The following is a 17,529-nucleotide window of genomic DNA, read 5'->3' on the forward strand; positions in this document are numbered from 1 at the left end:
GAGTTTCTGGGAGTGGCTCCTGCTGGGTGGAATTGTAGAAAGCAATGGGGTCGTTGAGGAGGGGGGCTGGAGAGTCTTTCCAGACTGTTGGAGCCTCTCTAGTCTTCATCAAACAAAGCGACAGCAAGATTTTGATAAAGGAGTCTCCCCATTTACTTCAGTTCCACAAGCCTGAAGGGGTCAGAGCGCCTGACCGAGGTCGACAAATCGTGCAAACAAACAGTCACTCACAGCTCAGAGGGACTACAAGACTGTCAAAAAGCACAAGTGCAGATTTTATTATGACCAACACAAGTGTGCACACTCCCTCTCCCCCAGGAATGAAACCTTAAACATCTTTTGGTTCAACGAACCAATGTTGAAATTAGCATTTGCAGATTGGAACAAGAGCAAACAATGCAGTTTGAACTGAATTCTTAAAATCATAAGACCTCTGGGAGTAAAATAACTTCATAACAGAGACATTTTTCGCTTGATCATCTTTAAAACAGGCAGGAAGTAAATCTAAATTTATACAGATTTTATATCATATTGTTGAGTATAACGCAACACTTATGAATTTGCTGAAACCTGATTCCCAAAGGAAGTCTTTCAGTGCTTTCAACTGAATGCAGAAGAGAACTTTGTAAGCGAACAGGCTCCTTTTCTGAAAAAATATTTTTTAAGTGGGTCAAAAGAAAATTAGCATGTCATTTAAAATGACATCTTAGATACATTGGACGTTGGAGCGTGCTGTCTTAATTTCCAAACAGACCCTGAAGTCCAGCATTACATGCATCACAAACAGTGTGCAATGCAGTGATAAGGCCAGACAGTAAAGGAGACGAGGAAGAGACAACATTCAGACGGAAACTAAGACCATCTATGCTGTTAAGAAATTACTTTGAAACATTTAATTATGTCAAACAAAACATTTTTTACCCATTTTTAACGAGACTACATTTAAAAGTTTAAATGTAAAAAATGGAATTTCCTTAAAAGGAAGTGGGGTTTAAAGGAAAAGAAGCCACAAAATGACTTTATGGTAACAGGTGCACCACACACTTGTTTTTCATTCTGAGCAGCAGAGCAACACGCCCCAGGCACCTTATATCTCTGTCAACCCTCAGAACACATTCCTCCATGATAAACTAGGCATTAGAGCAGATGGAGAGATAGGAAGAGATGGAGAGATATGTACTGTGTGCTGAGATCACAATAAGGATCATCCCACAGAATGTATTTTACTATTAGTATTTGTTTCATTACCACGTCTCACTCCAACGCTGCAGTTTAAGACTTTGAATTTGCACGATCTTAACATCTTGCATCGTCAAGTGGAAGGAGCAGGATAAGCTTTACTGGGCAAACACTTGTGAGGGAATGGAGGAACAGGAAACTCAGGTGAAAGGAACAGAAAGTGGGAGACAGGAGAAGGAGGGAGAGAGCTAATGTGGGAGGAGAGAGGTGATGAGTGAGTTCCTTCTCAGCACCATTGGTGCGTAGAGCCAGCGCTGATGTCTGTTTGTAGGCCGCCGTGCATGAGTGCTGGTGCACGAGTACGCACACAGGCAGTGACACAACAGCCCAAAACGTCAGGCCAGTTGAGTCAAGGTTTCTTATTCCATAGGTGGGTTTCAAGGCATGACAAGCAGTTGTTTAAAGATCTGATGACATCCATCTGTCTTCCGTTTCCCCATTTTCTTGCTTATCAATTTGGACCTAAAGCCTCTGTGAGGCCGTCGACACTTTTACTCAATTAGACATGGAAGGACGACACCAAACTATTGACTTGAAAGTGTCTGATGACTTTTACTCGCGCTATTGTCAGCATTTGTTCAAAGCTCCATGTCTTTTTTAAGTTCATTAGCAGATATGTATTTTGCTAGATTTTAAGAATTGAGATAAACACAACAGCAGCTTCACCTCCTTATACTCTGTTAGATCTTATTATATAGTGTACATGGAAAATAATTTCATTTGTAACACAATCGCAGTAGAGGAAGCCTGATGTTCTCTGTAAATGTGTTCAATAAACTGAGTCACATGAACTGGTGTTACTGTGTGTCACAGGAAATAACTGTAATAGAGAAAACAGTGTCCTGGTTAAAACACCGGATGTGAATACACTGACCAAAGACTCTCCTCTTTCTGCCTAATTAGTACCAAATTATAAGGTGAAGTTAAACCTCAAAAATAAAGATTTAGTATTTTGAATTATATGACGTAATATTAATTCTAAATTTAGACCTTGTTTAGACCCTGACAGTTTTCTGTAATTGGTTATGTACAGTTATATACTCTTACTAAAACTCCCAATCAAAATACACTAAAGTGTAAAAGACATACAAGTATAGTTGTTGTCAAGCAAAGTTGGTGTAAGGTACTTACAGCATATTTCCGGTGGTTCGACTACAGAGAGAGGAGCACAAAGACAGTGACAGAGCGAGAGAGAGACACAAGAGAAGATTAAAGAGCTTCACTTGTTGAAGTGTTAATTTCAGGGAACTAATGAAGTGCTGATAGAAAAAGAAACCAGAGGCAAGAAATGCTGTTCACACACTCAACGAGCTGATTAAAAGTGGAACAGAAGTTGGGGCAGTTTATACTGTGAGAGATGAGGTTAGTAAAAACATATAACATATGTAATATTATAATAATAATAACAATAATAATAACAAAAATAATAATAATATATGTAAAACTTTTCAGGGCACTTAAAGAGGCCTAAATGTAAAATGTAGATTTTCATCACAGGGTCAGGTTTTAGTCAGAGAATGAAACCCAAGCTTGAGTTCCTTTAATGAACTTTAATTATGTGGATGACTTAACAAGACATCCACCGTAGAGTGATGAAGGTGTGTCGTTAAAAAAAGTATTCTTTCTTTCTCTTTCTCTTTTGACGTGCAGCCAATTTCCCTTCAGGGCGTTGCGTACATATGTGTTTGCGTGTGTTTTGTCCTGTGGGTTAGAGGTGTGATTGTATGATCGTATGAACAAACTGCACAGCACTCCAGTGTTTTACCACACCAGATCCCCTTAGGTGTCAGCCGCAAGAGGTGTTCACTCAGACGAATGGGCAAAATAGCTACATACAATTATACACACACATTACTGTCCATCTGTCTGTGTGTGTCTGTGGTTTGTGTCATTCTTCAATATTAGCCGGACATTCAGTAAATTAATCTACTCAAACACTGTACTTTACAATGCACAGAAAAACGCACTCCATTCCTGACCAATTTTTTTTTCTCTTCTTAAAATATATTGACAACAAAGCAAAACTCTAATTTTTTTAAACAACAAATGTTTCTATTTAAATCCCGAATGAACGGAAACTGAAAACTTTTCCACTTTAATTTGAATCTGAAATGTTTTTCGTCCTCAGCGGTTTTAGCCACAACAATGAAAATCCCCCAATGTATCTATGATCCCCAGGAAATAAAGAGACCAAAACCTGTGTATGATATGGTAATACAGGGGAAGAGTGAAAAATGATACTGAGGGACCATTAACATGTTAAAGCTGAGTTCCAGATCTCTCTCAGACTTATTACCAAACATTTCACACCTCTGGGATCCCCCAATCTCAGTCTTTTATCCAGTGTGATAATGAGGTTCAGTGGCCTCCTGCTTTTGACTCAGTTGCAAAGTGCCCTCGTTTGCTACGCACACTCATACACATGTAAGCCAGTTTCTCTCAAGCTCAGAAAGAGTTAATAATCCTACACCTGTCCTATCAGACACCTGTTTCTCAGATCCCAGCCAATCAGAGGAGAGAGGGGAACTCTGCGCTGGAATGAAATAAATCTGGGCCTCTGTTCAGAGGGAATCACAACACTTGACTCATCTCTGTGTGTCATTGCTCCTCTCTGCCAGACTGATAGACTCACCGGTGCAGAGAGACAGGCTCACAGAAAAAGAGAAGAAATTAAAGGAATCTATTCCTTCTGACTTGGACTGGAGACATGACCAAAGAGACTGAGTAAGTTATTCAAAGAAATACTTCTTTTATATTGTAAAGTTGTGCCTCATAATTTTTTTTGTATATCAGTTAAGCTATCAAAAGTTTTGGTTGTAGACTTGGTATAGCCCAGAAATTGTTTTATCTACACTCAGGGGTGGATAGAACCCCCCCCCCCCCCCCCCCCCACCACCACCTTGTGTCTGTTTGCAATGAGACCCCCATGTCAAAGATCCCTGTTTCAGCACAGGAGTGATTTTCAGGGGAAAATTGATATGGAGAGTTTGAACGCACACATACACAAACACAAGTCTGTGGTTGTGGCAGGTCTGTTTCAGCCTGTGTTGTCAGTCACCTGGGGGCCACGGAGCACAAAAGGAGACCGGGAAATAAGAATCTCCTCTTGAGGTGTTAGACTCAGAATGCAATAGCGGCATGTAATGCATTGAATTACATAATGGTGAAACCCTAGACACAATCCCCCAGCCCCTCCGAACCCCCATGACTGAGTAAAAACATCTGCACTTTCGCTGGTTTTGGTGGGAAACGCAGAGTAGCTAATGGAGCTGTGGCTGTGGCTTTTTTTTCTGAGGCTGCTGAGTGAGCGGTAGGGGAGACAGGTGCATCTTAGAGCAGGTGTGTGGGTTTAGTTTTAGTGTTTGGTAGGTGTCTGGAATATTCCTGCAACACTAAAGGCAATGCTAGAAATTTGCATTAAAACATTAAAAAGTTACCATCTACAGCTAAAATGTTGCGTTTCTAGATTCCTGGGTTCTGTGTTAACCTTCTGTTAATCCCTGCGAGAAATCCTTGGATTTCTCTTGAATCTTTGCTTGAAAAAGCACACACCTGTGCTTTTCCCCTTCTGTCAGCACAGTTAATTAAATGTTTAACCAAAACAAACTCACTATTTGTTCATCAGCTACTTCAGACTAACTCAAAAGCGGGTTTATCCCAGAAGACAGTATATTTACGATCCAATGTCACAGTGAGACTCTGAAAACAATTCCAATCCTCCCAATCCCTGGCTTTATTTTTTACAAGTGATATTGAAACTGCGAGCTCACCTCAGTGACGGTTGCGAGTTTCTGTTTTCTTGGGAAGAAAATCTTGTCATTTAAGATCCATGCAAATAAGAAATCTTATACAGCACTAAGGAATGCAGCTTGTTTTTCTTTCACACAAAACATTAGATATGTATGTTTGTGGGTGGTCCTTGGCTTTTTTTTGACTGCACTGCTCCTGAGGGATGTTACTCAGCTTTGTGGTTTTGCAATCGAAACCTTTCATACTCAGAGGCAAGTATGTGCAGTGCTCCAAGGCCCAGGTACTGCCGCCAAACTCCAGCTTGCTCCTGCTTTTGCCAAATCAGCATGAACACAAACGTGAAGTGAACGTTATCGTTATCTACTTTAAATGCATTGATCAAATACTCACTTTCCACTTCTCTGCTCTCGGCAGGACTCTGGGACTGGTCTTTCACAGTGAGAACTTCAACTATAACCATTACACTAACTGCATCATGGACTCCTGGTCCTACATGGATGGCTCTCTCCCCGAGCAGAACCACTCCAAGCCCAGGCTCCAGCCGGGAGATGACCTGGCGGCGTTAACCATGCTTTACGAGCAGTGCAAGGTAGAAAATTGTGAACCCCATTTCAAGGGGGAAATCTGAGTGAATCATATCAGCCAAGTTCATTTCAATTTCTTCTTCTTGATCCCTTTATGACTCTTTTTTTTTTTTTTTTTTTTCAGAGCCAAAAAGAGCAAAAGACTGCTTCCTTCAACCGTGGGGCTAACATCTACAAATCAGACAGGTAAGGGTTCACTGACAAATAGTTAGGCTGTGGTTGTGAATGTCCTCTTAACTCAGTCATCATCATGGTGTTTCTATATTTTTTAATTGTTCACTGTTAAAAATTGAAAGTTTGTTGATCCTTTGTTGACCCTGAAGTCTTGCCCTCAAGTGTTTGTGAAGAGCTGCTGCGTTATTAGGGAATGTAAGCCCCGCCCCCTCAGTTATCCCTGAATTATAGATATTAGTTTGTCAAAAACAGAAAAAGAGAAAGGCAGGACTTCGGGAGGTCAGTAACAGGTGAGCGCTTAATCCCCAAACAAACACAGTCAAAGGGATTATTGTCCACCTTTCCAAGCCTTCCATCCATCTGTCCTCCCCATCATCATCTCTGACTTGCCTTAAGAGTTTCACAACACAAGGACGGCTGTTTTCTTGCCCCTGTCTTCACTGAGCTCCCTATTACTGTTTCTTAGGTTGGTGAGAAGTGGCTATTGTTGGGGCTCGGTGTCATCCCCTTAAACATGATTAAGAGAGAAACTCAAACACAGAGGAGAAAAAAGGTGGATTAAGAGACAAATAGTTCCCACCCAGACTCAAACTGCTGTGAGCTCACCTTGCAGTAGCTGTGTGTGCTGAGAGCTGAAGACATTTTATTGACTGTTGTATGTTTGCACAGGCCGTCTGCATGCTCCTGTGATGTGTAAGACACAGCTACAGCCACTCACTGTAAGGCTGTTAGTGTCCTTGCTGTGTTTAGAGTATTAGCACTTTCCCTCCTACTTCCTCTTTTTCACTTTTTATTTTATTTTTTTTTATCCCTCCCCACACCGCCAGGGCTCCAGCCAATACCAATGACCTTGTTTCACTGGAGGCGCCCGCCAACGTCATGAAGTTTCTTGAGAACATTCCCACTAGCCACCACCAGGAAGTCTTGGGGTCCAAGCAACACACCTCCATGCCCATCTCTGTCCCCTCAGACACCTTTACCACCCTCACCAGTGTGGTGACAGAGCCTTACGACAAACAGGAACTCAATAACATCTTTGATTCCCTGCTGCAGAAGTGGCCAGAAACCAGCAGTTACCCCGACCCCAGCAATGTGGTGAGCATTGTCATTATTTAGAAAAAGCAGTTGTCGCTCGTTCATCTTTGTTGCTCCCTATATATCTTTCCTCTATTAACACACATCTTTGTTTGGGTGTCAGACTCTTCCCTACAGTGACCCCTTCCCTGATGACCCCTCCAGCCCCGGCTACTCTGGGTCTTACTCTAACTCCCCAGCAGACAGATTAAGGAGTGAGTTCCAGTTTTCATTGGGAGCACCCCCGGCTGCCCCTTACAAGTCCAGTGAGCTGCCCATGGTCTACCTAAACAAGGGACAGTTCTACCCTATCACCCTCCAGGGAGTGGACAACAGTGCCTGTCTGACTGCTACCAAAGTCAAAGTGAGTCATGTTTGCTTAATATCAGAGAGAAAAAGTATAAAAAAATGTTTGGACTATTGTTCCAAGTGGCATCCTTCCCTTCGGGTTTTTTTTTTTTTTTTTTACGAGCTCATGCACAAACCAAATACTTTGCGTGCCACCAAGTCAACCCTTCCCAATTATCTGTCCCTCCCTTGGAGCCAGCTCCTCTGTGATTAATCCACTGCTGACACCGTGCACATAGGGCTGGCACCAATGAAATTATCGTGTCCTGCCATGTGTAATGTATTCATGGTGGCATAACGAGGCCAAAGTGGAAAAGTAAAGGAGTGGACGAGGAGAAGGTGTGGTGCATGGGGCCATTTAAAAAACATAGGCAGCAACCTTTTTCTTTGTTAAGCATGTCGCAGAATAAGAGGATATACAAACGCACAACAGCTCATTGCAAATAAGTGATGACAGTATGAGGTGAAAAGGAGGATTTGGAGTGATGAATGAAACACGTTGGTGTTTGAACAACAGCAGATGTAAAAGACTCACTTTCATTTTGACAAACATCTTATTCTCTGATTTTTCTGTCAACCTTCCCATTTTAGACAGTGGTGATGGCCGTATTTGAGAACGACAAGACCCCTGAAATGCAGCTGCGCTTTTGGAATCATTGGCACGCACGGCAGCCAACTGTCAAGCAGAGGGTCATTGACATTGGTATGCACATCTCACATGAAAAGACACATATAATGTGACTGTACACCTGTACAGACCCCATCATCAAAGACAGTGAAAGAGTCATGAGTGGCATAATAAAAATGTACTTTTAATTATCATATATTAAGCAACCAGAAATGTGTTTCTTTTGTAGCGGACTACAAAGAAGTGTTTAGCGGCATTAGCAACATAGAGGAGGTGGCTTTCAACGCTCTCTCCTTTGTCTGGAATCCCAATGAAGAAGCCAAGGTAAACATGCCTCGCTATCAAGTGACTGACAGTCCTCTGACAAGAGAAGTTGCAGAACAGGTGGAAGATTTAGAGGAAAAAAGGAGGAAGGTTTGAAAAGGTGGAGGTGGAGAAAGAGGGAGTGGCGAGGAGGGAGGGGAGGAATCCCAGATATGTGTTTGGCCCCAAGGCTCTTTTCAACCAAAGTGAGATGCAAGAGCCCCAATGGCTCTTTGTGGCCCAAAGGCTCTGGGGTGGGGCGACCTAACCTGCTGGAAGCAGGAACAGAAGGAAGTATCTGCAGAAAATGGAGAGGACACAGAATGAGGGGAAGATAGAGAGAACATTGTTTAGTTTAAGTTAGTTTAAAAATGCCAGCAAGAAAGAAGGACAGCAAGTGTTCACAGTTGATGTATAAGTCAAAATGCCAAAATTGTGTATTTAAAATACCCTCTTCTCTTATACTGAAGGTGTACATCGGCATCAACTCCCTGAGCACAGACTTCTCCTCTCAGAAGGGAGTCAAAGGCCTCCCCTTGAACCTACAAATTGACACTTACGACTTCAGCTCAGGAAACAACCAGCTCCTGCACAGAGCTGCCTGCCAGGTCAAAGTTTTCTGCGATAAGGTACGTCATTGCTGACATTTCATTGTATTGACCTGTCAGACTCACCAATTCGATTGTGGCGTTCACTGAGTTAAAGTCTTGAATGTAACCATGTGAATGTGCGTATTGTTCCTCAGGGTGCAGAGAGGAAGATGCGCGATGAGGAGAGGAAGAGAAGCAAGAGGAGGGGAAAGAATGCTAATGATGCTAACAGTGAGTGTTTCAACTAAAACATAATCATCACTATTTTTTCTGATGTTAGGATAATCAGAGAGAGTGTATTCTAACATTTTGGGTATTTGTGCTTTGTTTACAGCCAACAAGTCTTTAGTGAGCAGCTCCATGAACAGTGACTGTACCTTCTTCCAGACTCTGGATAACCACAACATCCAGCCTGTTCTCTTTATCCCAGAAGCACACCTCACCAGCCTACAGCGCATGGTAGGTCCAACTACACGTTATTATTGCTGACAACATTCTGCAATCCTCTTCCCTTCCTTTCCTCCCCTTTGTTTGCTTTCCTGACACCCCTCCTTTAGGCAACAGGACAAGCACGAGAGAGTTTGGGAAAGAACTGTGGGAAAGTATGTAGTGGGAAAGGGGGAGGAGGGGATGGTGTCAGCGAAAGTGAGGTGAAGCACCGACTTGACATCAGATGAGCTAATTTGAGTCGAAACCAGGCAGAGGTACAAGCTGCTACAGCTACTAACAGTGAGATTTAAGCTATAGGGGCTCACATGGAAACGCACACACACCTGTTGCAGCAACACTCAGACACGCACACAGACACTGGACATTCAGTGAGCAACCCCCTCTTACTCACACGCACTTGCAAAAACAGTGAGGGGAGTGCTGTTCAGACAGGCCAGTTTTCCCACACTGTGATGTGTGGAGGGAATTGTGTGCCTCACAGAGAGGAAGAAGTGATAGAAAAAAGAAAGCAAAACCAGAAATGACAAAATGACCTTACAATGCAGTACCCCACAGTTTGTAATGAAGAGCAAAAGCATGCTTGTGATTGGCCAGTGTGATAAAGTGCAGGATGGTCCTATCTGTATCTCGCCATCAGAGCCCACGCATATGTGGCTCTGTTAGAGGTTATGGGAAATGCAGTCCTAAAGTAATGATAAGATCCGGTTTGGGTTTTTTTGTTTTTTGTGTGTGTGTGAAGGTGTTACGCACAGATAATGTTGTGAAGGGGGAGACATTAAGCAATACCTTTATCAGTGAAGCTGTGTCTAATCAGATATCTGGTCTCCACTCTGTTTCTCTCCGGTGCTCTAGGCCGCTCCCATGGACGAGACTGACAGGTAAGCACAGATGATAAACAGTCTTAACAGCTGTCCATCACATTTACTTTCCAGTTCGCTCACAGGGGTTTTGTTTAATGGGAAGGCTTTCTGTCTTTCAGGAGTACTCTGAAGAGGTTGTACCCAGACAGAGACCACACCAACTCACCCCCCAGCAAGCAGGCCCGCAGAGAAGACTCACAGAGAGGTAGATAGAAAACTAATAGGTTTATGGTAATAATCATCCACCATTAGCCAGTGGCGTCTAAATGTTTTTCTTTCTTTCCGTTAGTAATGCTGTACGTGAGGTCAGGCACAGAGGAGGTGTTCGATGCTCTCCTGCTCAGCACGCCAACACTGTCAGGACTAAGAGATGCTGTAAGTATGGCAACTGCTTGATTTATCTGACCTGTTCCAACAAGCTCGTACTTGGACATCGTCTTCCCATAGCGTTAACTTAAACATTACCTGTCTCTTCAGTATATCCTCTTTCTTTCAACCAGAGTTCATGCTAACTGTTATCTCATGTGCCTTTTATTGTCTCAGATTTCAGAAAAGTACGGCATGCAAAAAGAGGCCATTGGAAAAATATACAAGAAATGCAAGAGAGGGTAAGTTATCTTATTGTTTCCTTTGAACTGTGTCTACCATACTACTATTATACAACTGGCTTAACACACAAGGTGCATCGGAGGCATGTGTTTGACACAGATGATGAGCATTAAAACCAGGGTTGAGGTTGTGCTTTTAATCACATCTTCCTTTAAGGAAGCTCATGTTGACAGACCGGGTTGGTAGGGTAGTTGGCTTGGCTTCCTGGAATGTGTTAATTGCAGCTTCTCCGCGAAAAGAAAGACAGATGACTGGAGGAGAACACAAACACGTTAAAATGTCCTGGAGATGAGTCATGGGAAGATTGTTGTCTGTATTTATTTATTCATCCTCTGATCAGAGAGAGAGCTGGCTTAATGAAGGCTTCAGAGGTTGGCAGTCAAAAGCTGGAGGTGGTGGCTTTTGTCATTAGATTGGGAGTGGTCCCGTTAACATCGTGTAGACAGCAGTGAAAGGACAGATCTCTTAGAATGTGCACTTCTGTGCTTTATTTGGATGCTGTGCTTTTAAAAAAAGAAGAGAAACCGATTTTCTATCATTTCCTCATGAGATATTGGGTGGGAAGGTGGCATTTTGATGATTATGAAAAGGTCACTTCCTCATAATGAATGGTGATTCACAAAGATCCACTTGTAAAATAATTATAGGCGAAGTGTCTTAGGACTAAGGCTCTGACCTGAGCTGTAACACCTTTGGGTAGTTTTCCTGCTGCTTGCCGACAGCTATCGCTGCAACGGGAGCAGCTAAGCTAACAGGTTGGGTTACATTCTCCCGTCAGTTCCCTCCCTCCTTTTGCTCTTGTCTTCATTCAGCCCTGTCCCTCCAGGCAAAATGCAAAAATGCATGAGGTTAATTCAGCCATTAAAGTCCTCAAGACGCAAAGGTTAGCATTAGTTTAGGGGAGGAGGAAGAGAGTGACCTGATTTAATCTGACCAATGAAGAAGATACACTCACCACGGTGTTGATTTTCTTTACCTGAGAAGCTTTTGTAAAACACACGACATGTTGCGTTAGCAGGAAACACTGAATAAAAGGTGACTAACCCATAACCCATTTTAGAGCCAATTTGCATGTTCTACTTTTTAAGATGTTTTCAGTTAAAACACATGGAACCGTCACACTTTCTGCGCATCACTGATTTTTTATTTTTTTTTTCTCAGGATTTTCATCAACATGGACAATAACATCATAGAACACTACACCAACCAGCTGGCCTTCCTCATCGAGATGTCAGAGGTGGTCTCCGGTCAGTTCCAGGTTACTCTGATTGAAGTATGAGAGCGAGTCAGCTGCCTACTCAATTTGAAGGATGAAAAAAAAAAAAAAAAAAAGATAAAATAAAATTCCCAGCTGCCACTTTGAACCATCTTTTAAAGCACTGCCTATTCAGAGACAATGTAAGCTATGGACTGCCCAAACAAAGACGGAACTGGATTGAAGTGACCTCTCCAGTGTTTGAGATTTCAGATGAAAACTTCACACTGTTTCTCAATTAATGTAAATACCACTCGGCCCAGTTCTTGTGACTTTGTTATTTGAATTTAATATTGTAACAGAAGAACAATTATAATGAACAACCTGTATGTATATAATGTAAATAGATTATAATATGACAGTGTTTTATTAGCTAGCCATGTGTTGTTGCAATCCATTTTCCACAAATTATTATGTATTTCAATATTATTTGTTTTTTACAGTTTGATGTACATTGTTTTGCATACAGTGTATTTTCAGCATTTTAAGAGGTTGGTATTCTTGCTGTTTTGAGTGTACTCATCATTTCTTCTACAAAAACCAGTGGTGCATTCTCTCATCTACATCCTGCTGATAAGGTTTTTTTTTTTTCACTGCCAAAAGTATCTTCTCCTCCTAGCCCTTCCTCTAAGTTCCTTTTAGTTTCACAGCTTAGTTAGCCTAACACTGGGCTGCATTCAGAACCAAATGTCACACATTTCCACCATGCGAGATTTAGTATTGGGCCGTCATTTAGCCCAAAGCTCTGGACATTTCCTGACTGTTATGGTATAGATTTTTCCTGGAAGCAATTCAAACCAATGAAACCATAAGCCCTACCGGAGGACTTTCATGTGTATGTGTGTGTTTCAGTGTTAAAAAAACAAAAACAAAAAAAAAGCAGGATTTTTTTTCTGTCCTTCATACATTATGCATCATTTCAAAGCAATGTAACCTTTTAATATTTCATTATTATACCATCGCAATTCTGGTCGTTTAGTCAAATCTTGCCCACCTTTTGTAAGAAAATAAAAAAAGAAATTAACTTCTGTGATCTCTTAGTGTCTGTGTAAAGATTTGATTGAAAACTAGAACAAACACATGATAATGATGACAGCGGCTATGTGTGTGTGTGTGTGTGTGTGTGTGTGTGTGTGTGTGTGCTTGTTTGTGTGTGCAATTAGCCTTTTGAGGTAAAGTGAATATTAGAAATGGAGAAACAGCTGATTCCCCTCTCTCTCTCTACAGATGAAATACTTATGCATGAGGTCATTGTATGGTCTTATCTGCAGAAGAATAGTTGTGAATATATATATTAGCAGCATTGGGTTGTCTGAAACAGGCAGAACAGATGTTGATGCAGCCTGTTGTAAACACAGAACAGCTCGCTGCTGTTCCCTACTTAGTGGCACTCACAGGGAAAGCAGGGAGGCACTCTGTCCTAGATGTAACGCAGACAACCTTTAGCAAGTCAAACAGACACACACGCGCACACGCAGGAAGTCAGACAGACACAGCCAGAGACACAAGCACTCAGGGAGGCAGCCACATACAAGGACAAATACAGAGTCACAAAGACAGGGGACAGGTACTGATTAGGGGAGACTGCTGGAGCAGAGACAGACGTGGAGGGAGAGAGAAGAATAAGAAAGACGTGGTTGCACCATCTGCTGCTCGGGAGAGAAAACATGTTAACCATGCAGACAAGAGCAGAGATGCAGCCACAGATCCGCAGTGAGATGCACACGACCCCTCCTGAATAGTAAGTGCCTATGACTTCACAAGCTTTGTGTGTGTGCATCTGCATGTGTGTGTGTGTGTGTGTGTGTGTGTGTGAGGCCATGCGTTTTCTATCGCTCAAATTGTGAGAGAATTGTTGAGGCTATTAATAACATCCAGTATTTATCACTTTCAATTCCTGATCAGTCTCTGCAGATGCTTTCATTCCTCCACTCTGTTTTTTATTCCTGCTGAAGTCAGAGCGTTCACAGTTTATCACTGCAGTGGTGCTGGATTTGGCAGGTGTGTTGTTTGAGTTGATCTTAATGCTTTTTGAGTAAGCTGCGATTTCTCCCGCTCTAATTTTAGTACAAAAAAAAAAAAAAAAAGAGAATAAAATCAAACAAACAGAATAAAAATGAGTAACAAGTGAGGACCTCTGGACAAAAATACCTGAACTTGATCGAGACGAGAGTTTATCATCCAGTCAAACCCCTTTAATTCAGACCAAGTGCAGAGAGTTGATGATATCCTGACAGCTGCCTCGGGTCGGCTTCTCTCCTTCCCGTCATGTCAATACAAAATTCTGTTTGCGAATCAAACAGGAAACTCTGCCATCGTTCCCATCTCAGTGTGCGCCAAATGTATTTCTGGCACAGATGACACATGAGCACAAGTATGTGTTTATGAATAGCACTGCTGCTTCTTAAGCTAAATGTGTTCTTGCTCTTCAGCAGCACTTTCAGAGCAAATGTGATGCCATTAATCAGGTGAAAATAAGTGGAAATGAATATTATGGGCTGCACGTCCCTCTCCAGGACTTTAAGTTGTGCAGCAGCAGACTGCAGTTAGAAATGTTCCCATACTGAACGTGCTTCAGATCACAAAGTATCCCATATTTTATTTAGAATACTCCTGATCTCAAACAGTCTTTGCTCCAAAAAGCTGACATCTGTCATCATTTTATTTGCTTTTTATTCCATTTTAATGCAGAGAGCGTATGATCTGAAGGTGCCAGCAGTTTATAATCCATGGGTTTTACACGTTATTGTAAGTAGAACCGAGGAGATTCTAGCACCAAAGTCATAAACAGAATTCACTGGAAACTCAAAAAAAAAGGAAATGGTTATTTGGTTATTTTCAGGCTCAGAATTTATCATCCAGTTGTGCTTTTTGGTGGTAAAGTCTGGAGAAAAGGAATGATCGCACTGATTTTCATGATGAAATCTGTACTGCCTGTCTTCCTGCTGCGGAAAATGAGAAGATGTGAGGCAATTTTGATTTTGCACAATAAGACAGGGAAGTCTTGATAACATCTACATTTAGGGTGTTGACTGTGATACACTCATGTGTTTGTCTCTCTGTCTGTCTGCACGCGTAACACAAAGCTTCAAGTTGTCTTGTTACTGCCCCTGAAAACGTTGTGCTTTTCCTCCCCTGGTCTCACTCTGCATTCAGACACTGGCCTGATCATATTACCAACCTAACCCAATTCTTCCAAGGTCATTTCTGCCTGTCGACCGTCAGACAAACACAAAGAACACACATACATATTCTCAACTGTATTCAACTATGCCACCACTTGCACACACAAGCTCCCTGTTCCTGTTGCGAGGGGTCTAACTGGGTCTTGTGAAAAATAAACCCACAGACTCTCAGTCACGTTGAGACTTCCCAGGTTATCGTATCCTAGCAACAGAGACAGCAGGCATCGACCGTTCAGTCTTTCTCTGTCCAACATTCTGCTTTCACCGGCTGCTCAGGCACTTTCTACTTTCTACTCCACTCTCCACCTGTTTCCTCTCACGTCTCTGTCCCTGCATCATTTCAGCCAGACGCCGTCTCCCCCTCTGAACCAGTCTCCTTCTTTCCCTCACTCAGAATGAGGAGTCGTCACCAAAAAGGTCGGAGAGTGTCGAGGACGAGGTAACAGATGAACTTCTCTTTATTCATCCCTAATTACTGATTAGCTTCATGTGTCTGATCTTTGTGTTCATCTTTTTTACGTCTTTGCTGATTGCTATTTAAAGTTTCTGGGTACACTTAAAACAGCAGCACCTGGTCAGAGGAGCCGTTTGTGAATTGAGCTGTGTGGTATGATTTTTTTTTTTTTCAGAATATAGCCCTGTTGTTCTGAGGTGTCCCATGATGGTCATGTACGGAGGAGGGGCAGTGACTGTCGCTTTTCTTTTGGAGGATTTCCACGGAGGTTGAACACTGAAGGTACTGAGGTACTGGTTCGTTCTTGCAGAAGAAGAAATGAGCCAAATGTCTTGAGAGTTTCACGGTTGCACTTCGAATGATGCACACTCCAGCCTCCATGGTGATGGGAATTGTCTTTGCCCCTCTGGGGCTGGTGCTTGTCTTCACCGCGGCCATCACCCCTCAGTGGAGAGAGGGACAGGCACGCCTGGGCATGACCGGGCCGGGGTCGCTTCTTCGGTCAGGAGTCAAGGGTCATGGGATGGGCGCCAGGTCTGGGTCAGTGGACACTCTGCTCTTACTGCGCTCTGATGGACTCTGGGAGAGCTGCCTGCAGGTGGAGCACTCGGAGCTGAAGCAGTGCTGGCCCATCGCGGGTCCATACCAGAGAGACCCACGGGTTCGCCTGGCACAGGGCTTGGTCCTGACCTCCTTGTTCCTGTGCGGCACCGGGATCGTTCTGGCTTGTATTGGAGTGCGATGCTGGACAGATCTACCACTGAGAGGCGTAGCAGCTACAGGTGGACTCCTGGTGGTCATGGCCGGGCTGCTGAGCCTGACTGCCCTCGGGGTGTACACCCACAACCTCAGAAGGCTGGGGATGGTCAGTCCAAGTCAGGGGACCAATAACCACAAGTTCCCCCACCTCAGCCTGCGCCCAGCCGGCTCGCTCTACTTTGGATGGCTGGGTTCTTGTTTGCAGGTGCTGGGAGGCGGCGCTCTGCTGTTCAGCTTCAAACAACCAAGATGTCTGACCTGCCCGCCCTGCCCAGAGTTACCTGTCTGCCCCGAATATCGCTCCTGTCCAGAGATTAAGCAGGACACAGACGTATACGAGGTCACCTGTTAGACTCTAAACCTCAGACACAAAATAAAGGATGAAGAAAAAAATCTTGGCACGTGGATGTCGTCTCTCCCAACCAGCTAGTGAATGAATTAAATGAGTCAATTAAAAATGAAATAAATAACACTGGTTACATCTGATTAATGGGCTCTAATGTCAAGTATGAACATGATGGATGCTGCTGCCTCTTGAAATAGGTAAAGACATTATATAAAATACAGAGTGATGAATCGTGGAGGGCAAAGATCGTTGCACAGTAATTTAGATCATCACAGTTAAAAAGTGTTGATGTTCCCGCTGCCTTTAACTGCAACATGTAGTGAAACATGATTGAAGTGTCTCTCTGTGCTGCCTTTTACAATGTAGCCATGCCTTTGCACTGTTAGCAAGAAACATGACATCGTTTGTGTCTGAAAAAACCGTTAAATGTATGTGATGACGTATTAAGAGCGGTTATTTAGATTAATGTTAGAGCTTCACAACACAGATGTATGCAAGAGCTAGTTTTAGATTTCATTGTCTAGATTACAGGGAAAAAAATCGGATTTCAGCTGTACTTTCTAGTTTTAAGTTAATTGTTGGTGGAAGTTTGTGCTTAAATAATTAATATGGAATTCCTGCACTTTGCTCTTTGGAATTCAGCCAGAAATGTTGAGGAAATCTCACCATGAGGTTGTGCAATGTGTTTTTAGATACAGTCAAGCTATGAAAAAGACCATTTTTTTCAAGGTCAGATTACTGTCAGCGCATCATTAGTGCAAATTTCTTAGGCTGTTTGTTCAGTGTAACACTTTATATGACACCTTCACAGAGGAGCCTTCACTGATGAAGGATGGATGTGCAACAGGGTGTTGTTTATTCTTTGTAGAATATTTGTTGTATATTGTGTTCTTACTTGTTGCATTTTGCATTGAATAAAAT

The 17,529-nt window shown here is 42.7% G+C and overlaps 2 protein-coding genes across 3 annotated transcripts; both read left to right on the top strand.

Moving 5' to 3' along the window:
* Nucleotides 1-3,806: 3,806 nt before the first annotated feature.
* grhl3 (grainyhead-like transcription factor 3) lies at nt 3,807-11,985 on the top strand. The gene is made up of 15 exons (XM_029494544.1): nt 3,807-3,963; nt 5,404-5,578; nt 5,698-5,759; nt 6,575-6,842; nt 6,946-7,185; nt 7,761-7,872; nt 8,027-8,121; nt 8,571-8,729; nt 8,846-8,921; nt 9,025-9,149; nt 9,993-10,018; nt 10,120-10,205; nt 10,290-10,375; nt 10,544-10,608; nt 11,771-11,985. Exons 1-15 carry the CDS (start codon nt 3,947-3,949, stop codon nt 11,886-11,888), a joined length of 1,710 nt encoding a protein of 569 aa, XP_029350404.1. The 5' UTR covers nt 3,807-3,946; the 3' UTR covers nt 11,889-11,985.
* A 1,340-nt stretch (nt 11,986-13,325) lies between these two features.
* On the top strand, nt 13,326-17,523 carry cldn23l (claudin 23-like). 2 transcript variants are annotated; one of them, XM_029494172.1, is made up of 3 exons: nt 13,326-13,605; nt 15,394-15,488; nt 15,679-17,523. In XM_029494172.1, the coding sequence occupies exon 3, from the start codon at nt 15,862-15,864 to the stop codon at nt 16,612-16,614; it is 753 nt and encodes a 250-aa protein (XP_029350032.1). In that variant the 5' UTR covers nt 13,326-13,605; nt 15,394-15,488; nt 15,679-15,861; the 3' UTR covers nt 16,615-17,523. The 2 variants fall into 2 exon arrangements, with proteins under 2 accessions (XP_029350032.1, XP_029350033.1); XM_029494173.1 differs by having other exon boundaries at nt 15,444-15,488.
* The last annotated feature ends 6 nt before the right edge of the window (nt 17,524-17,529 follow it).

Source organism: Echeneis naucrates, chromosome 22, assembly GCF_900963305.1.
Source record: "Echeneis naucrates chromosome 22, fEcheNa1.1, whole genome shotgun sequence".
NCBI lineage: Eukaryota > Metazoa > Chordata > Actinopteri > Carangiformes > Echeneidae > Echeneis > Echeneis naucrates.